General features: G+C 44.9%; 4 protein-coding genes across 4 annotated transcripts; 3 read left to right on the top strand and 1 right to left on the bottom strand.

The window, feature by feature from the left end:
• Positions 1-1,590: 1,590 nt before the first annotated feature.
• LOC102715212 (protein CHUP1, chloroplastic-like) lies at positions 1,591-6,806 on the top strand. The gene is made up of 6 exons (XM_040524564.1): positions 1,591-3,057; positions 3,881-4,012; positions 4,095-4,276; positions 4,366-4,477; positions 5,353-5,487; positions 6,634-6,806. Exons 1-6 carry the CDS (start codon positions 1,768-1,770, stop codon positions 6,763-6,765), a joined length of 1,983 nt encoding a protein of 660 aa, XP_040380498.1. The 5' UTR covers positions 1,591-1,767; the 3' UTR covers positions 6,766-6,806.
• Positions 6,807-6,844: 38 nt separating this feature from the next.
• LOC102714924 lies at positions 6,845-10,016 on the bottom strand. Its single transcript, XM_040524565.1, has 2 exons — positions 9,669-10,016; positions 6,845-7,891 (listed from the first exon to the last, which is right to left on the bottom strand). The coding sequence occupies exons 1-2, from the start codon at positions 9,914-9,916 to the stop codon at positions 7,036-7,038; spliced, it is 1,104 nt and encodes a 367-aa protein (XP_040380499.1). The 5' UTR covers positions 9,917-10,016; the 3' UTR covers positions 6,845-7,035.
• Positions 10,017-13,083: 3,067 nt separating this feature from the next.
• Positions 13,084-16,159, top strand: LOC102708620 (ketol-acid reductoisomerase, chloroplastic). The gene is made up of 10 exons (XM_006654759.3): positions 13,084-13,342; positions 13,442-13,534; positions 13,767-13,832; positions 14,146-14,286; positions 14,420-14,647; positions 14,732-14,849; positions 14,916-15,055; positions 15,128-15,295; positions 15,378-15,533; positions 15,655-16,159. The coding sequence occupies exons 1-10, from the start codon at positions 13,088-13,090 to the stop codon at positions 16,018-16,020; spliced, it is 1,731 nt and encodes a 576-aa protein (XP_006654822.2). The 5' UTR covers positions 13,084-13,087; the 3' UTR covers positions 16,021-16,159.
• Positions 16,160-17,752: 1,593 nt separating this feature from the next.
• LOC102708339 lies at positions 17,753-18,238 on the top strand. The gene has a single exon (XM_006654758.3). It carries the CDS (start codon positions 17,753-17,755, stop codon positions 18,161-18,163), a length of 411 nt encoding a protein of 136 aa, XP_006654821.2. The 3' UTR covers positions 18,164-18,238.
• Positions 18,239-19,502: the final 1,264 nt, after the last annotated feature.

The following is a 19,502-nucleotide window of genomic DNA, read 5'->3' as shown; positions in this document are numbered from 1 at the left end:
TGGTTCACTGACCAAATACACCCTAAACAAAATGACTCTGATCCGAGAGATGCTATACGTATAATTTTACCGTATTATTCACGTATGGAAAAACATTACCCGTTATTGTCCCACTTAAAACATTCACAGTACACAAAAAAATCATTGACTATCTCACAGTGTCCGTCCGTTCGTTCTTATATGTATAGCATTTTTGCTTAATTTCCAAACCACATAGGGCTCGTTCGCAATACATTGTTGACTTTAAATTCTCTTTTTTTCGTACGCACGTTTCCCGAACTACTAAACGGTGTATTTTTTGCTAAAAGTTTATATGAAAGTTGTTTTAAAAAATCATATTAATCCATTTTTCAAATTTACAATAGCTAATATTTAATTAATTATATACTAATGATTGTTCTTGTTTTGCGTGCGTAGATTTGATGGCTTTGAAGTCCCTCTTGCCAACGAGCCCATAGACCTGACAACCAAACACGTCCTAGGCAAAAAATCTCAGGAGCATCTGTAGTGTTTGACTGTTAATGTCGGGTTTTATGAGCATTGAAGTGTATAGCGTGTAAAGTAAAACCCCGGCCGTAATGACGATGCTCCGGCGTCTTGTTGTTAATGAATGAGAGCAAGCAGAAACAGACAAAGCTTTGCGTATGGACTCAGCGGCAAATACGGATCAAACAAGCTCGTCAGGATTCAATCCGGACCGTCCATTTCAAATCTGATGCGTTGGAGACGTCCTGACCCTTTTTCGCCCGGACATTGACCAGCTGAGGTGGCACTAAAGCTGTAGCGCCACGCCCTTATCAACTGAGATAAACCGATAATTTAATCTAATCTTCACAGAGACTTTAAAAATGTTTTCTGTGATACTTGTATCACTCTGATTCATTCGTTACTTTGGATCAAATGATCTGATAATACATGTATTAGAAATTTCATAAGAGTAAAACTAAAACTAAATATACAAATTTCAAAGAGTAAAAAAATTATGTGTAATATGTCATGCTAAAGTAGATGAATTGATAAATATACCAAAGTTTCAAAATAAAATAATATACTTAATTCAGTTAGATTCAAATTTTATCGTACTGCTACCACTAATAACTAACATTAGTACAATATACCCAGCAATGCCCTTATGGCATCCACGGTGTCCATTTAAAGTGGGTAATAAGAAATAAAATAGTATTACTGTCAAATTATATATATTAGTAAGTAGCTAATACCAGGTAATATGCTTACCGAGTCATAAGAAATAAATAAATAATTTTTCTCATCTTTCTCTCTCAAACTAGTGATGGTGGGATACAGCTTACTATTCACTTATATTCGTTTACCATTGTGACTATAACAATAACTAATACTCACTGACATAGGATTCATCCTTATTCACAAAGACAAAGACAGTAAACATTGGTGATGTCCCTTAAAACAAGAACGGATCAAGCAACAGCAAAGTTAGTAAAAAGGTCAAGAGGTGCTTCCAGATTCGGATCGTGCAAAGCAGATGCAGTTCAATACTACAGTTGAGTCGAGTGATGCATCTATATACAGTCACCGGCCTCCCCCAACGTTCAGATTCCACGGCATCCGTGCTCACGACCTCACACGCCGCCACCACCCAACGAGCCGCCGAGGTGACGAGCTCGCCTTCACTGCTCGGACCAAACCCAAGACCGTTCCTCGGAAGCCGCGCCCAACTCCCCCTTCTCTTTTAAACCGCAAAAGCCTACTTGAGCGGGGGTTGAGCTGAGCGACCTCTCTTTGGCTGCAATGGTGGCAGGGCGGGTCAAGGCGGCCATGGGCTTCCAGCGGAGCCCGGCGACGCCCAAGACGTCGTCCTCGTCCTCCTCGCGCAAGGCGGCGGCGGCGGCGCCATCGGGGCAGGCGCAGCATCAGGCGGCTGCTGCGGCGGCGGGGCAGCCGGAGACGCCGCGGCGGAGGTCGGCCGGCTCCCCGGCTTCGGCGTCGGCGTCGGCGGTGGCCGGGTCGGGGTCCAAGACGGGCGTCTTCGCGCGGTCGTTCGGGGCGTACTTCCCGCGCTCGTCGGCGCAGGTGCAGCCGGCGCGCGCGACGCCGGAGGTCGGGGAGCTGGTGCGGCTCGTCGAGGAGCTGCAGGAGAGGGAGTCGCGCCTCCGCACCGAGCTGCTGGAGCACAAGATACTCAAGGAGACCGTCGCCATCGTGCCCTTCTTGGAGAACGAGCTCGCCGCCAAGAGCAGCGAGCTCGGGCGGTGCAAGAACACGCTGACCTGGCTCGAGTCCGAGAACGCCCGGCTGCGCGCCGCGCTCGACGCCGCCGTGGCGAGCTCCAGGGACAGTGAGCAGAGGATTTGTGAGATGGAGAGGCAAATGACGGAGCTGAGGAAGAGGCGTCAGAGGGAAGTCGCAGCCGGTCCCGACGATTGCTCGTCGTCGGCGTCATCGGACAACTCTGAGAGCTCTAACGCGGTGAGCAACTCAGCCAAGTCTGCTAAAGTCGCTGGGTGTTCGTCCGTTCGTCCTCCTCCTCCTCCTCCCCCGCCACCGCCACCGCCAATGCCGGCAACTTTCAAGTCCAAGTCCTATTTCTCCGGGTCGTCCCGCGCTTCGCCGGCCAACTCTTCGTCCAGTTCATCCTCGTCCGTTCCATCGACGCCGTCCTGCTCTTCAGATACCGCAGCATCAAGAAGCCGCCGACCTGAGCTATCGAAGCTCCCTCCGATACCACCGCCCCCGCCTCCGCCTCCACCGCCAATGCCAACGGTGAGGTCCCGGAGCGCGAGCCCGTCGCCATCCAACTCAAGCAGCGGAAGCGCGGGGCCTCCTGCACCACCTCCGCCGCCGCCTCCCGCGGCGAGGAGAAGCACTAGAACGTCAACCCCCGCGACCTCGTCATCAACTCCGGCGTCTGGCCCATGCGTGAGGCGAGTCCCGGAGGTGGTCGAGTTCTACCACTCACTAATGCGGCGAGACTCGAAGAGGGACGGAGGCGGCGGCGCGGAAGGGTGCCCCGGCGGAGGCGCGGCGGCGGCGAGGGACATGATCGGCGAGATCGAGAACCGCTCCGCCCATCTCCTTGCCGTAAGTCTTTCCTCCATAAAAATCACCCATTTCTCTCTGTTTTTTGACGCATTTCCCCCGTATTCTCTTTGAAATTTTGTACCTTTTTCCTGCAACATCTCACTTGAAAAATCTCAAAAGCAAAAGATCCAAACAAACTGATTCAACCAGAGCAGCTGTAGTACTACAGCTGAAGAAAGAAACAACGCTAGAAAGTTGTCGCCTTTTCGAGCGTGCATACGAATACGGCCATTCTAACACCAACACGCAGGTAAAACAAGCGCCTTTTCTGCTCATCTTCATCTTTCTCGAGCTCGCCACCCCCCCGATTCCATGGAGAAGAACTGAGTGCAAGTCATTGACATTTGCTCCTTGTTGCACATATGCATTTCTTCCTCCTGGATTTTTCTCCTCCATTCAGCTTGGACAAAAAAGAAATCAGCAGCTTGGATGCAGGAGATCCAAGCTGTGGCTTTTGTCAGACTGATTAGTGGGGCCCCATCACTGTCAACTGCCACTAAACGCAGTGACTAGCGAATTAAAGACGTGGGTAATAAATGAGCTGAGACGCGCACGTCTACAATAAAAAGGAAAAGAAAATCAGCACAGTGACTAAAATTAAAGAAGAAGAAGAAAAAATCACAGTGTGTAGGTGGTTCGTCTCGTGGATGTGTCCGGCTTTGAGCTAGCCGTTGGAGCTGACCGTTGCTTCGCGCCAAGTGCCTGGGATTTGAAAAACATGCGTGTTTGCTTCTGTTGATGCTGCATTACTGCACTGTGGTTAAAATTCAGGATTTGCTCGCAAATTTCTAATGGTTTTGATGCGTGCCTGACGGGCGTGCAGATCAAATCCGATGTGGAGAGGCAGGGCGATTTCATCCGGTTCCTGATCAAGGAGGTGGAAGGCGCGGCGTTCGTCGACATCGAGGACGTGGTCACCTTCGTCAAGTGGCTCGACGTCGAGCTCTCACGGCTGGTGAGCTTGGCCAGCCAGCCATATTCCCACACGCTCCAAGTGATGTGATCTGATCTGAATGTTCGCCGTGTTTTGAGCGCAGGTTGACGAGAGAGCGGTGCTGAAGCACTTCGAGTGGCCGGAGCAGAAGGCCGACGCGCTGCGTGAGGCGGCGTTCGGCTACCGTGACCTGAAGAAGGTCGAGGAGGAGGCGTCGTCGTTCTGCGATGATCCCCGGCAGCCCTGCTCTTCTGCCCTCAAGAAGATGCAGGCGCTATTCGAGAAGTAAGCTGCCGGCTAAATTCTGATTTGAGCAATCAATCAGCTTCTCGTCTGCTCATTGTGCTCATCTACGACTCCATGATCACTGGCAGGTTGGAGCATGGAGTGTACAGCCTTTCGCGTGTGCGAGATGGCGCGATGAACAGGTACCGCAGCTATCAGATCCCCTGGGAATGGATGCAGGATTCAGGAATAGTTAGCCAGGTAATTCAGCGTTCCTTTTCAATTGTTATGGTATCTGAATTTTAAGTTACACGGAAACACATACAAGATAGTGGCCAGACTCAGATGCATATTATCTGTGGTATAATTTAATCCAGACCGCTGATTTAATTTTGTTGGACGGTTGTGATTAAATTGTACTACCAACAATACCAACAATTTTAGATATAGTAGAATTCTGAGAGAGCAATATCGTCTTTTTTACCGTGATAGTAAGTGGGTTTTGCCGAGCTTTTTTTATCTGTGCATAATGTGATAAAAAATAATAAATCCAAATCAAATATTAATCAAAGTACGAAAATATCCTTTTAAATCAATGGACAAGATTAGTTCTACTAACAATATTATACTACAAGTAATATGTACCGAAGCGTTACCCAGACAGATAATGTCATTTACGCATGCTTATCTGTTTTTCATGCCACCTGAACACTCGCAATGATACGAAAAACATTAATCGCTGTAAGCCACACGCTAGTGATACCAACAAAAAGAATTTGGGGGTAAAATGTTGGGACCAAAGAGAAGGCTCTCTGGCACTTGTTGGGGAATGAGCGTTTGAGCCAAGGGCTCTCTCGTGAGCCTGTTTTTGTCTTGCATGTACTTGTAGCAGAGAATGTTGATCGCATTTGTAATTAAAAGGTTTTGGTTTTTGCTGCTAACATTGGGCCCATTCTTGGCGTTTTTCGCAATGAAATGGTCGATATATGGTTTGAATTTCCTGCATATACTTTCAGGCAGGTTTGGTATTAGGATAAGTGCATAGTCTTGTAAAATGAAATTACTTGACTAGTTGTGTCATCGAAAAATTCAGAGCATTTCAGTAATTCGATAACAAGTTGAGCCCTGATGTGCAGATCAAACTCCAGTCAGTGAAGTTAGCAATGAAATACCTGAGAAGGGTTTCCTCTGAGCTTGAGGCCATAAAAGATGGCCCTGACGAAGAGGAGCTGATGCTTCAAGGCGTGCGATTCGCCTTCAGAGTTCACCAGGTACTACTCAACCTGTTCATGTAGTTTGCAGGTGGTACATACCAGGGTTTATCTTACTGCGCAAGTCGCCAAAACCGCGGTACCGCGCTCTCGCGGATCCTGCACGTTAATTGCAAAAACCGTAAAAACTGAGATAAATTTGAATCCAAAAAAATTAAATTTAAACTCGCGCGGTTTTCGCGGCTTACCGCGCGGTTTGCCGCGGTTACCGCACGGTAAGCCATGAAAACCGCGGTATCTATTTACTGGAACAACACATGAGAATGGTGGTTACCGCTGCTTATCACGCGGTTTTTAGCCGAAAACGTGGTTACCGCAAGGAGACCGCATGCGTGATGTCAAATGAAAAAAAACTTTAAAAAATCTAAAAAAATACATGAAAAATAGAAAAATATTTTGTGACTATATTTATGACAATAGGACATGTTATAGGAAAAACAAGAAAATTTCCACATGACATTTTCTAAATTCTTAATTTTGTAACATACAAACATACACGGGCATATCACCCTTCACCAAATAATTCACTCCAATAATAAGTAATAGCAACTTCATTTTGATTATTGCGTCACAACTATACCTACTACCCATTATTACGAATAAAACTATCATGTACGTAATAAGATGTACGTATATGTTTTCTCTATACATATTTTCCATATATACATCGTTGTATATTTGTATTTCAATATTATGTATCCTAGTGTCTAGTGTAAATTAATAATGATTAAACCCAAAATATTATTGACCATCTTTCTATGAAATATTACTTGCAATAGGCTATTTTTTAATTTTGTTTCCCGAAATACTCGTTTATGATTTTTAATTATGTTGGGAATACATTTTTTTCATTAATTTCTTTGACAAAACTACACTATATATCAACATATACCACATATTTTTTCAATAAATTTCCTCAAATTTTTTAAATTCTCCTCAAATTTAAACTCGGTTACCGCGGCTTACCGAAACCGTGCCTCCGCGGAGAGCACGGTTACCACGGTAACCGCCGCAGTTTTGCAAACCCTGGTACATACTACTCCCTTTGAACTAGAAAAATAAACTTATTTTAGAACAAAGGGAGTATATTTTTATCAAGTTAACATACTACTTGATTACGGTATTCAATCCTTTCGTTTCATACAGTTTGCAGGTGGATTCGATGGTGACACGATGCGAGCATTTCAGGAGCTCAAGGAGAAGGCATCTACATTCCAATCGCAACGGGAATGCCAAAATCAGCATTTGCAACAGCAGAAGCTCGCTGGCAGAAGCTGAAAGTCTGAACCGATGTAATATATACCACTCCTTTACTATAGGAGAGTATAGCATATACGTACCCAATGTATCACCCACCATGGAACATTTTTTCTTTCTCAGAAGTATTTCTCTTGATCTCAATGTGGCTGGGAGTCTGAGTATTCCATGTACAACTGACACCGACTCTTTTGCCCTAAATTCTGAAGATAAAACTACCGATATCACATAGATCACACAAACTGAATTTGTAAACTAAACTGAAGATTTGCTCTCTCTCATGGATGGAGCTCAACAAGGCAAGCTCTTGGAGCTGGAGCTCCCAACTAGCAACTTCACATTCGTCAGGTCCACGGATGCCGTGGCTCTGCGCAGTATGGACTTCATGTTCCTATCAAGGCTCTGCTTCACTATCCTGTCCACGGAATTCCGGCGATCCTTGGCGCCGTTGCCGTCGTCGTCGCCGCCATGGCATGACGCGCCCTCCGTGGTGCGCGGGCCGGAGTGCGCCCTGATCCTGCTCTGGCCGTCGTCCTTGAACCACTGCAGGATCTTGGCCGCCCTCCTCTGCGCGAGGGGTGTCCCGAGGAGGGACACCTCGAGGAGCACCTGCACGACGCCGAGCTGGTGCATCCTCCGCCGCTGCAGCCGGCTGCCGTGCGCGAGCACCATGGCGAGGTACGCGGCGAGCTCCTGGCACCGGTGGCTCTCGTGCCACGTCATGGCCTCCACGAGCGCCCTGGGAGCCGTCTCGTCCTCCTCCATCGCCTTCCTCCCGGCCGCGCTTGCCGCCAGGTCGCCGAGGACGGACAGCGCCGGCTCCGACGTCTTCGTGTCCAGGGACAGCGCCAGGAGCGCGTGCACCGCGCCGCTGGAGACCACGTCGCGGACGTGCTCGAGCTTGGTTGAGAGGTTGTGGAGCGTGGCCAGGCATGTCAGCTTCGTGTCGGCCGGTGCGTCGTCGGCGCTGAGGACGGCGACGAGGAAGGGGAGGAGCTCGGAGGTGGCGAGGGGGAAGTCGGTGTTCGCCAGGGAGGAGACGGAGAGGAGGAGGAGCGCCAGCTGATGGCTTCTTGACATTTCCTTGTCGTCCATGAGCAATGGCAGCTTCGTCAGAAGACCGGCCTGTACAATGTGCACCTTGTTTCTGAACCAAAACCAGCACTATCCATTAGCAGAGAACTTCCATGCCACAAGCACTGAACAAGAGATATTGGAAAGTGTAAACACAAGTTGAATCCAAATTACAATACACTAAAACAAAACCTGAGCATGATTAAGATAAATCAAATTAGAAATGTTTTCTCATGCAGCAAGCATTACTACTTCCTGGTAGCAAGCAAAAGAGGCATTATATTGTAGTATTATGATCATGGTCCATGCTCCCTATGTTCCAAAATACAAGCATTTTTAGCTATCTGGGTAGCCAAAAAATGCTTGAATTTTTTTAATGGATGTAGTATTACATTACACGTTGGTCTTTATGTTCTTCAAATGATGTTAGAAAATTCACCATTGTGGAATATCTGATCACATTCAATTCATTTTCAGTCGTGATCCTATTCCTACGTGATGTTGTATAGGCATGTGAGGAAAACATACGAATGTAGTGCCAGTCTACATCATGACATGTAAAACTGGGATTACAGACAAGTTCCTGAGTGGAATCACACATATGAGGACATGATGTCTATCTTTTTCTAGCGCACTAATGCCACTATCAACGCAGTCACGTCACTGATGTCACACAGATGAATTTGCACACTATCTACATGGGCGGCTCTCCAGCCATATCCACATAGAAAATGCTCAAAATCATGCATTTCCACGCATGCGTCTATTTAGTGTTCTTTTCGTGTAGGTGATTGAAAGCAACGAAATGAAACACATGGTTATGGTTAGGCACACTTGGGGTAAGATTCTCTCAAGAAAACAAGGAAGATGGAGTATGTAAGAAATGAAGTTTGGTATTGCTCCAAGTCAATTTCCAGCCACCAGCCTATGCATGCACCTGCCGAATATTGTACCCCTGGGCTGCCTAATAGTACCAACGAACAATGCTGAATTTTGAGCCGGATAAAGTGCTGACATTTTGCCCCCGGTCAATGGTTCTGTCAAGAAGCAATTAGGGACTAATGAAAGAAACAAAAGTAGGCTCAACCACACCTAATTCCTATAGAAACTAGAATGCAAGAAATGATGTGGCCTGTGCGGTGGCTGTTATGAATGTTCAGTGTTCTTCTAGGAAGAACTGTTTGATAGAGTAAAGTTAGAGCAGCTAGACCTTCAGAGCTTGAAAGCATTTTGAGGGGATGAAATGCTTGTACATTGTGACACAGTAGTATTTGTCAAAACTAGCTATTTTTTCAAGCCTGAATTCTCGACTACTCATGTCTCGGATTTGCAGGGTTCAGTTGCTACCGGACCATGGTGAATATGTCAGTATCCTTACTACAGTGCAGTCTAGATAAGTGGAGATGTAACAACCCAAACATATTAAATTCTACTTCTTCAAGAAGATAGTTGAATCTCCAGGTCAACTTTGAACAACAAGATCAGTGCAGTGCAGTAAAGATTCATGCTAATTTCAGCTCCCCCAAAAAAAATTGTGTACTAATTACTTGAACTTGTTTGAACAGCGTAGAGGATGAAAAGACTAACAAAATTCTCAGCATATATGTTTTCAGAGAAGGAAAGCAGTTTATTGCAGAGCAGTAAAAGGGCGACATTATCTGCGCACTACTCAGCCAACTCTACCAAGTTGATCAAGAAGATCAGAACATGAGTTTAATTTATGATTGCTCATGTTTGATCCATGCTTAGTTTCAGAAGAAAATCAGTTTCCTCTTCCCAATTTTTATCTCTACACTCAAATCTATTCACAAAGTGAAGAGCAAATCACCCAGCACTCAACTAGTACTGACCTGTGCGCGCCCCTGGCGAGCTCAAGCAGCGCCCCGGCCGCGGCCGTCCTCGCGCCGGGGCCTCCCCCGTCGCCGGCGGCGAGCATCGAGACGAGCGGCGGCACGACGCCGAGCTCGGGCAGCAGCCGCTTCGTCCGCTCGTCACGCCGCGCCAGCCTCCCGACCTCCGCCGCGGCCTCCGCCCTCTCCCCCGCCGTGCCGAAGCTGAGCCGCGTCACCGCCGCCCTCGTCTGCTGCACTGCCGCCATGCCGATCAGATCAGCCTCCCGGCCACCTTTATCTAAGCGAGGCGTAGGCGGCCACCGGGTTCGCTCGCCGGTGCGACGCGCGAAGAGGTGCGTTGGCGGGTTAACGTTTCCTTGCGTGGTTCCGGGCGACGTGGAGAGCACTTGGGTTTTTGTGGGGCTCCGTTGCGTTGTGCATGGTGGTACCACCCGGGAAAAGGGGGCGTGCAAAGTGTGCGTGCCTTTAGTGTGTATATTGTTGTTGTCTATTTAACACATATATTTAACACATACAGATAGCTAAATAAATAGCTCGTACAATGACTTATATATTTGTTTGTCTGCAAAATATTTAATTTATCCTTTGACGCATAAATAAGATAATCAATAATATTAGCGAATAGACGAGACGCGACGTACATGCTAGCGGTATCAATTTGACATTAGAGCACGTACCCCTGCCATCTCTTCGCAAAGAGACACCGTGGTCATCTGTTAGATGGAGCGGAGTTTTTTTTTACAAACTTTATAACATACAGACGGCTTAAAGATAAATGTGGTAGGTGTTTTTATCGTCATGGGCCGGTGATATGTTTTGTATGATGCTGCTGTCTAGCGTTGTCCATGGCCCGCCGCCACCCTCAGCCGGCCAACCCCCGTACCACGGCCTTTTGGGAAGAAGTGAAAATTTGCACTGTATATATTTGTAAAACATAATAGAAAACACATGTGCGTAATCGTTTTGTTCTATCGGAATTTAGGCGTGGATCCGCCCGTACATGTGATGACTATTATGATGCTAGTGGTGGCATCTTAGGGAATTCGGTCGTTGGGTATACCATCAAACCAGCTTAAACCTGTTAGGCTCATTATTTGCTCTGCTTTGCACTTTGGCATTTATGATGTGCCCGAACTCACAGCTGCTGCTGCTAGCGCCGCTGCACCGGCAGCGGAGTGGATTCTAAACTTTCGAAGAGATATTTATCTTGTATCGTATGATATCTAAAAGTTATAATTTTGTTAAAAAAATTATAAAGATTGATTAACATGACATATATCACTATATAAACATGCAAATTCAAATATAACTTATGCAACTTATAACAAAAACAACAAACTAAACTATCAATAGTATACACATCCACATTCATATTTATTATTTTTCTATAGTTTCTAAATGTCATATTCAGACTTACATGTATATTCATATTATTTTTCTCTAAATTTCTTAATGACTATTTAGACAATGGGACATCCACTTATAAGTTTAAAACTGTTTTCCCCGCTACACCGGTTACTGCTCCAATCCAACTAAAAGAAAGAAAGTTCAATTCAGATGCAACAAATCTACCTTCCCTGAACATTTCGATCGATTAGCCCCAAAAGTTACACCAATCACGTACAAGTCACAGGACCATCCATATGTTGGGAAGATCTTTTGGTGAACTTTGGTAGGCTGGCTAGCTTGAGCATGCGTTTCTTTGATTGAAAAAACAAAAGGAAAATGTTAAAATGGGTGGTGGTGGCATGGTGGGTCGGCTGGATTGGATAGAAAAGAAACGCAGCACAATAGTGGAGCATTACTCCACTTGATAATTAAGTGGAGTATTTGGACCCCTTAATCTTATCTTGAAATTTTGCAATTATGTACCACGTGTGCGAGACTGTGTGGCCCCCTTTGCCTATCAACAAACAATTGTACGTGCATGTGCATGCACGCATGTACTTGTATCATGTACACTCGTTCTGATTAATTGATCTTGTTCCTGACAAGACCAAAGTTTGGCGACATATCACAGTAGCAGTGTATGTAGCAATGCTGAAAATTGAAATATTGTAAGGCAGTAATCCTTTCATTTCCCTTGTGCTTATACTGCTCTGGGAACATTTCTTCACCCGGCCCAGTTACGATCCATATATGGGCTTCATGGGCCCCTGATAACTTCGGCCCAGCACAGAGTTGGTGCCGTTTATTGGGCTTACTCTCTACGTCACTGGGCTTATACACATCATTGCTCACCATCGACATCGTTGGACATCGTTCTCACAGCGGATCCATGTGACCCACACACAGATCCCCCGATGCAGCCACCGATTGCGACGACTGCAATGTCACGCCGCCATGCATATACCCCCCGGTGCTTTGCAGCTCACAGCCCTTTCGCAACCTAAACGCCACATAAATCCGATAGCTACCGCCTCTGGCCCAGAATCAAACTATGCGTCAAGTAACACCTTTTTTTTTAAGAAAGGAAAAAAGCATATGCTCATAAACATACACTCGTTATATTATTATTATAGATAAATACACTGTATGAGTGTCGGTAATGACTGACCTGTCCTGTACCGTCAAAAGTTTTACACTTTTACAGATAATATATCCGCTCTAAAACATAAATTGCACCTACTAGCAATTAACAAGTATCCGTGTTAAAACATACGAAGAGCAAGCCACGATCTAAGAATTCTCGGTGCTCAGAGTCACCACGAGCAGTTGCAATTGCACGAGCCGCACGCGAGGACGATAGAAAAAAAAGACACTCTAGACTTTGGCCGCCTCGGCCTCGCGCTCGCGCATCTCCATGGGTTGCACGCTGAAACCGACGCCGCAGCCGTGCACGTGAGCGCCCCAAGGACGTGGGTGGCACTGCCACAGTGCCACGTCCGTCCGCAAGCCGCTGGCGCTGGCCCCCACCACGCCGCACATCAGCAGCTCGCGTGTACGAAACTAACGGGGAACGTTCCGTTAGCCCGCACAGACAACACTACATATGAATTTTTTATATACATTTTTTATATAAGACAAATATATACATCCATACATAATTATTTAGTGTATAATTTTTATATATAATATAATATGTTTATAATAATAATTTTATGCAAATATTTTTTACTAATAACTTATAAATTATAAATACATTTTTATATAAATTTTCTATACGTAAATTTGATAGAGGTAAAGACTATATATATATAATTATAAAAAAATCATATATAAACTTTTTGATATATAAAACTGTTTACGTGGGTGAACGGGTACGCGGATGTTCGCACATTATACCGACCCTGTATAAAATCCAAGACGGGGGTTTAGCCGGTCCGCACCACCAAACCATTGCTCGCTCACCACTCGCCGCCGTCTCTCTCTGGTCTAGCAGCAGCAGCAGCAGCAGCAGCAGCAGGCACGGTGACATGGCGGCGCCCACCTCCGCGGCCTTATCCCACCCCAAAACCCTAGCCTACGCCGCGGCGCCCAAGGCCCCGACGGCGCCGGGGGCCGTCTCCTTCGCGGCCGCCTCGCATGCCCCCTGCGCGCTCGCCGCCCGCCGCCGCGCGGTCACCGCCATGGTCGCGGCGCCGCCGGCCGTCGGCGGCGCCATGCCGTCGCTCGACTTCGAGACCTGCGTCTTCAACAAGGAGAAGGTCTCCCTCGCCGGCCACGAGGAGGTCCCGCTCTCGTACCCATGGCTTCCGTTCTCCCTTCTGGAATCTGAGTTACTTTTTTTTTTGCGATTTGTTTATCTCGCTAAAATGTTTGCGCCGCAGTATATTGTGAGGGGTGGGAGGAACCTGTTCCCGCTGCTTCCCGAGGCGTTCAAGGGCATCAAGCAGATTGGAGTCATTGGATGGGGCTCCCAGGTTCGGCAAAACAAAAAATGCTCTCTTTCTTGTCTCCAGTGCTTATTTCCCCCTGTTTCATTTAGATAGTTGGTGTAGTAGATGTGACATTTCCAATCACTGATCATGTATAGAGCGTACTGCTTGAATCAACAAATTGAGTGACCAATGTGATGAGTGGATTTAGAACTGGTTCACATGGACAAGAAAACCGCATGTATTGGGTGTAACAGAGTTAGTGTTGCTTTTGCAGGGTCCTGCACAAGCCCAGAACCTGAGGGATTCACTAGCTGAAGCCAAGTCAGACATTATTGTTAAGGTACTCTTATCTTGTGGATTCATGGGACACTTTTGCAATACTTCAGTATGCATGTCAGTGTTAACTGAAAGCTCTGAACCATCAACCATGGTTTGAAGCCTCGAGCGAACCCCTAATATTCATTCTCCTTTGTATCTTGCTAGCTTGTTAACATTCAGTGGTGATAGCGTATCATTAATTCTTATGTTCAAAAGAAAAAAGGAACAGTTTTACAGTTTGGACATGATAATCATAAGCCATTATATTTTCCGCCCCTTTCTTTATGTTTCTTTGCACTCGCATGTCAGTTCAATATTCTGCCTTTTCCTTTCAGATTGGTCTCCGGAAAGGTTCTAAATCATTTGAAGAAGCACGTGCGGCTGGTTTTACTGAAGAGAATGGAACCTTGGGAGATATTTGGGAGACTGTTTCTGGCAGCGATCTCGTGTTGCTGTTGATATCAGACGCTGCACAGGTTTTCTTCAGGCTCACAAGCTGCATGATTTTCATTTCCACTTTTTACCTTATTATTGTGTTTACCAAATGCTTGTTGAATTCTGCTGAATTTGGTATTCTGTCGGTGTAAATTTTCATTTCACTTTCTCCAGGCTGACAACTATGAGAAAATTTTCTCTTACATGAAACCGAACAGTATTCTTGGTTTATCACATGGATTTCTGCTTGGACATTTGCAATCTAGCGTTCTTGATTTCCCAAAAAACATCAGTGTGATTGCTGTTTGCCCCAAGGGAATGGGTCCATCAGTTAGGAGATTATATGTACAAGGCAAAGAAATTAATGGTGCTGGTATCAACTCTAGTTTTGCTGTTCACCAGGTAGTTGATTTCATTGTAAAATATAACGTCAATTGTAGATTTTGTAAAGGCATCTCTCTGTGCTTATGCGATCTTGTTGCATAGGATGTTGATGGAAGGGCAACTGACGTTGCTCTGGGATGGTCAGTTGCTCTGGGATCTCCCTTCACATTTGCTACTACTTTAGAACAGGAGTACAAGAGTGATATCTTTGGGGAGCGAGGTGAGCCTACTTTCCTATTTATGTTGCATTTATTTATTGCACTGTAGCTAATCAGTTAGTGCTCAGGCATTCTGCTGGGTGCTGTTCATGGCATTGTGGAGGCTCTGTTTAGGAGATACACAGAGCAAGGAATGGATGAACAACTGGCATACAAAAACACTGTAGAGGGTATCACTGGAATTATCTCGAAAACCATCTCAAAGAAGGTACACAATTATTGATAATTTTATCATATCTTTTTGTTGTTTACTCAAAAAGAGTATGCTTTTTAAAACCAGGGAATGCTTGAAGTGTACAACTCCTTGACAGAGGAGGGGAAGAAAGAATTCAACAAGGCCTACAGTGCATCATATTACCCTTGCATGGACATACTCTATGAGTGCTATGAAGATGTTGCCACTGGAAGTGAAATCCGGAGTGTTGTGTTGGCTGGACGGAGATTTTATGTAAGTTCTTTCTACCTAAAGTGTAGTGTGGAGTTCCGATAAAAGTAATGCGACTATCTATTTACTGGCTATGCTTTCACAGGAGAAGGAAGGCCTTCCAGCTTTCCCTATGGGCAATATCGATCAAACTCGTATGTGGAAGGTTGGTGAAAGGGTGCGCTCAACCCGACCAGCAAATGATCTTGGTCCCCTGCATCCTTTCACTGCTGGAGTCTATGTTGCACTGATGATGGCTCAGGTTAGGCTCATATAATTCTTTCTCGACTACTCAAATAGTAACAACCAACTGACAAGAGTATATACTTCCCTGCTTGAATCAACAGCACTCATTTTTTCCACCCTGTTTTGCAATGATGTAGATCGAGGTCCTTAGAAAGAAGGGGCATTCCTACTCGGAGATCATCAACGAGAGTGTCATCGAGTCCGTGGACTCACTGAACCCTTTCATGCATGCTCGTGGAGTGGCTTTCATGGTTGACAACTGCTCAACAACTGCTCGTCTGGGATCAAGGAAGTGGGCGCCGCGCTTCGACTACATCTTGACCCAGCAAGCCTTCGTGACGGTGGACAAGGACGCTCCGATCAACCAAGACCTCATCAGCAACTTCATGTCCGACCCTGTCCATGGCGCTATCGAAGTGTGCGCTCAGCTGAGGCCCACCGTCGACATCTCTGTGACTGCCGACGCTGACTTCGTGCGCCCAGAGCTCCGGCAGTCATCATAGATTGTGATAATGCGAGGAGAGTTTCTAAATATTGTATGTGTGTGACTGTCTGAACTTTTGAGTTGCTGCTATCTGTGGACCTAAACAACTAGGCCTGAGTTCTTTTTCCCGAATAAACGAGGCCCGGCTTCTGAATATCCTTTTAGCGTTTTTCATTACTAGGTTGTCATCTTTCCCTTCTCTGCTACTTCCTTTGTTCAGCATACTCCACCCCTTAAGCAGTATAATTTTTTTGAAGTTTTAATTCGAGAAATTAAGGTTAAAAGAAAAAAGGATTGTGTTTGGTTGAGATGTGAAAACAAATAGGAGAATTAAACAAGGGATGGTTGGGATTGATTAAGACGAGGAAGGTGGGGAAGTTCCTATATTGTTGGATAAAATTTATACCCTAGATATCATTATATTTATGAATGAAGGAAACATGAATATTTTTAAGTTGTCTAGAAGAGATTAATGTCGAAGAGTAAAGAATTTGATATATCTTAGTAAATAAAGAATCGGTAGGAATAAGAGTGCAGGTGCAGGTTGGTGAGTTTGTTACCCCACCTCCTATAGTGATTTTTTTAACAAGTACTCTATAGTATTAATATATTATTTTAGCTTTAAAATACAAGCTTACAATGCAAAGCCATTGTATGGATGAAAGTTTGAAAAATCTTACAATTAACTTGTTCTAAATAATGCTAGCATATGTATAGTTCATTTTTTTTATCCATATCAAAATATGAATATTTAGCTAGTCATGTAAAAAAAATAAATCAGATGTAGAGTTGAAATAATTAATAGTCTTTTCGGATCCATGGTACTTATCATTTTGGATAAGACTAGAGCTAAAATTCTAGAACTTTTGACCACGAACAACATTAAATGTTTACTTTAGAAACATAAACTATATATATATATAGATTTGACATGAAAGATGAAAGATATTTCAATAAAATTATATGTTTGTTTATATTTTTATATATTGTAATAGAAAATAACGCTCAAAGTTGTTTTTTTGACTGTATTTTTATTCAAAACGATAATTATTATAAAATTGGAGAGAGTATTGTAAATAATGCTAGAAATATTTATATCGTGAAATAAGATTTGAATCTTGAAAAAAAATTTATCTTGGAGTGGAGTGGATGGAGTACGCTGAAGCGCGGTATCAGGTTAGTTTTGGTTTTGGGCCGTGGCGGTTGATATGGCCGAGCACACGAGTGCGCGTGCTGGAACGGGCAAGCATGTGTGTTGTTCTGTCTCGTCAACGATCTCCGCGAGGCGCGCGCGAGAACATCAACCCGATCACAAAATGTCTCCGCTCGCGAAACCGACCGCGCGACCGTCGGCGAAGTGGCGATCGATCGATCGCGCGACGCGGTGGTGCGGATTTTGGCAAAAGCAGGCGCGCTGCCGGCCCTCGGTGTTGTCATTTGTCAACCACAAAGTCTCCGACGCCGAACAAACAAGAAGGCCCGCGAGCCGGCCATTCCAGATTCAGCCATTGCACGTGCAAACACCGTGCAAAACTCCCAAAACCAACGGCAAATCCGAGGAAGAAAAAAACACACGGTACCCACACCTTGTCACTTCTGTTCCTCCCAGTACATAACCCGGCCCCCCGAGTACGTTCAGCTCACACACCACCACCATTGCAGCCGCCGGCGAATGCAGCAGAGTTAGCTAGGTACGTAGCTAGCCTAGATCAAATTAATTAAGCTGTAGGTGGAGAGGGAGGCGGGCGGCCATGGCGGAGAGGGAGGGAGCAGAGGTGAAGAAGGGGCAGGAGGAAGGGATGAAGCTGGCGGTGTCGCTGCTGGAGGAGTTCGGGCTGCCGCTGGGGCTGCTGCCGCTGGGCGACGTCGTGGAGGTGGGCTTCGTGCGCGCCACCGGCTACATGTGGATCGCCCAGCGGAAGAAGGTGGAGCACCACTTCAGGATGGTGAGCAAGCACGTCAGCTACGACGCCGACATCACCGGCTACGTCAAGCCCAGCTCCATCAAGAAGCTCAAGGGCGTCAAGGCCAAGGAGCTCATGCTCTGGCCGCCCGTCAACGAGATCACCGTCGACCACCCGCCCACCGGCAAGATCCACTTCAAGAGCCTCGCCGGCGTCACCAAGACCTTCCCCGTCGAAGCCTTCGCCGCCGGCCAGTAGGCATATACCTATACACATGCGTTTTCTCTCTACATAATATTCATGCTGCTGCAGTGCTGCGTATGCATGTATTCACAGTACGTGATGGCATGTTTATGCCTTAATGGTGAGGTGCTGGCAGGGTTCGGTTTGCATGTTTCTCATGAACACCTCCTTAAATTATGATGAATAAAGTATTACTTAAGAATGCTGTGCTAATTAATTCATCATTCCATACACATGCCTCAAGTGATATGTACAGATATGTTTACCTTCAAATGTATCTTCAATCTGACATTGATCTCAAACTTGTGTTCTGAAGAAAAACTCGTGGAAAACGTGGATGCGCATTGTCTATACTAAGGTTATGGAAGTCATGCGATTTTCTTAAACTATGTTAGGTACTTCTTAAATACAAGCCGTTCTTGTTTTACGTAATGTTCCTACTTATAATTCTTATAACTAGTAAGTAAGGTAACAGTATATGTTTTTCGCGCTTAAATTCATATTTTAAATTATTTTTATATGAAGTTTATAGTTGTTAAAAATATGTTTTGAAAGAAATTAATAATCAAAGAAAAACGTTAGATACTCTGTAAAAGCTAATACGTCTTATATTTTCAAACGAAAAAGGTAATTACCTTAAGCTGTCAAGCAGTAGTACTATTGTCGAGCATTTAATCAAAGCAATCACGGTCTCACGGAGAATCTTACAGGTACCTACTCTCTCTTTCTCTCTCTGTTTCCAATATAATTACTTGCTAAGATTTAAATCTATAATATAATTTTTTAAACACTTTTTATAGTATTAATTGTCTCAACAATTTATTTCTCATTCTATATGCTTACTATTTTATCCCCAGGAACCTCTTGTCCCCATTTATTTTTTATATATTAGAAGGCACTATATTCTTTTTTTTTCTTAATCTTAATATCTATTAAATAAACTATTGATGTTTATATTTTATGACGGAGGTAGCACCATATACTCTACCAATGTGATAACAGCAATTAATGTTTTTGTGAGGGACTGGCTTCTGACAAATCACAGCCAGCCGTAATTGAGACTTACAGGTAACTACTACTGGAAAGAGAAAAAATCACCGCCCACGCTGGTTAATTAATTGGAAAATGGAGCTTATCACGCAATCAAGTATGACTAGCTGCAACCCCACTTCTCTATGCGTTCATTGCCTCTGTCATGCATGCTAATCAGTCTACCGTGCAGAACAAACAACAGATGCGACATCTTTTTAGTTATAACAAGTTCTTTGCTTAATGCATGGCCAGAAAAGAAACCTAAAAGTTGTTCATAATGGCACAGAAAAGATATGAAACGATGTGCTATTGAGTTATTCTC

This window comes from Oryza brachyantha, chromosome 5 (assembly GCF_000231095.2).
Source record: "Oryza brachyantha chromosome 5, ObraRS2, whole genome shotgun sequence".
Lineage (NCBI taxonomy): Eukaryota > Viridiplantae > Streptophyta > Magnoliopsida > Poales > Poaceae > Oryza > Oryza brachyantha.
This window is presented reverse-complemented; position numbering and strand designations above follow the sequence as displayed.

Excerpts from the sequence above, each read along its gene's own strand:
- LOC102715212 (XM_040524564.1), top strand. The coding sequence starts at position 1,768 with ATGGTGGCAGGGCGGGTCAAGGCGGCCATGGGCTTCCAGCGGAGCCCG. Across the intron at positions 4,478-5,352 it reads ATTCAGGAATAGTTAGCCAG|ATCAAACTCCAGTCAGTGAA; the intron begins GTAATTCAGCGT and ends CCTGATGTGCAG. Across the intron at positions 5,488-6,633 it reads TCGCCTTCAGAGTTCACCAG|TTTGCAGGTGGATTCGATGG; the intron begins GTACTACTCAAC and ends CGTTTCATACAG.
- LOC102714924 (XM_040524565.1), bottom strand. The coding sequence starts at position 9,916 with ATGGCGGCAGTGCAGCAGACGAGGGCGGCGGTGACGCGGCTCAGCTTC. Across the intron at positions 7,892-9,668 it reads CTCGCCAGGGGCGCGCACAG|AAACAAGGTGCACATTGTAC; the intron begins GTCAGTACTAGT and ends GTTTTGGTTCAG.
- LOC102708620 (XM_006654759.3), top strand. The coding sequence starts at position 13,088 with ATGGCGGCGCCCACCTCCGCGGCCTTATCCCACCCCAAAACCCTAGCC. Across the intron at positions 13,833-14,145 it reads AGTCAGACATTATTGTTAAG|ATTGGTCTCCGGAAAGGTTC; the intron begins GTACTCTTATCT and ends TTTTCCTTTCAG. Across the intron at positions 15,056-15,127 it reads CGAAAACCATCTCAAAGAAG|GGAATGCTTGAAGTGTACAA; the intron begins GTACACAATTAT and ends TTTTAAAACCAG.
- LOC102708339 (XM_006654758.3), top strand. The coding sequence starts at position 17,753 with ATGGCGGAGAGGGAGGGAGCAGAGGTGAAGAAGGGGCAGGAGGAAGGG.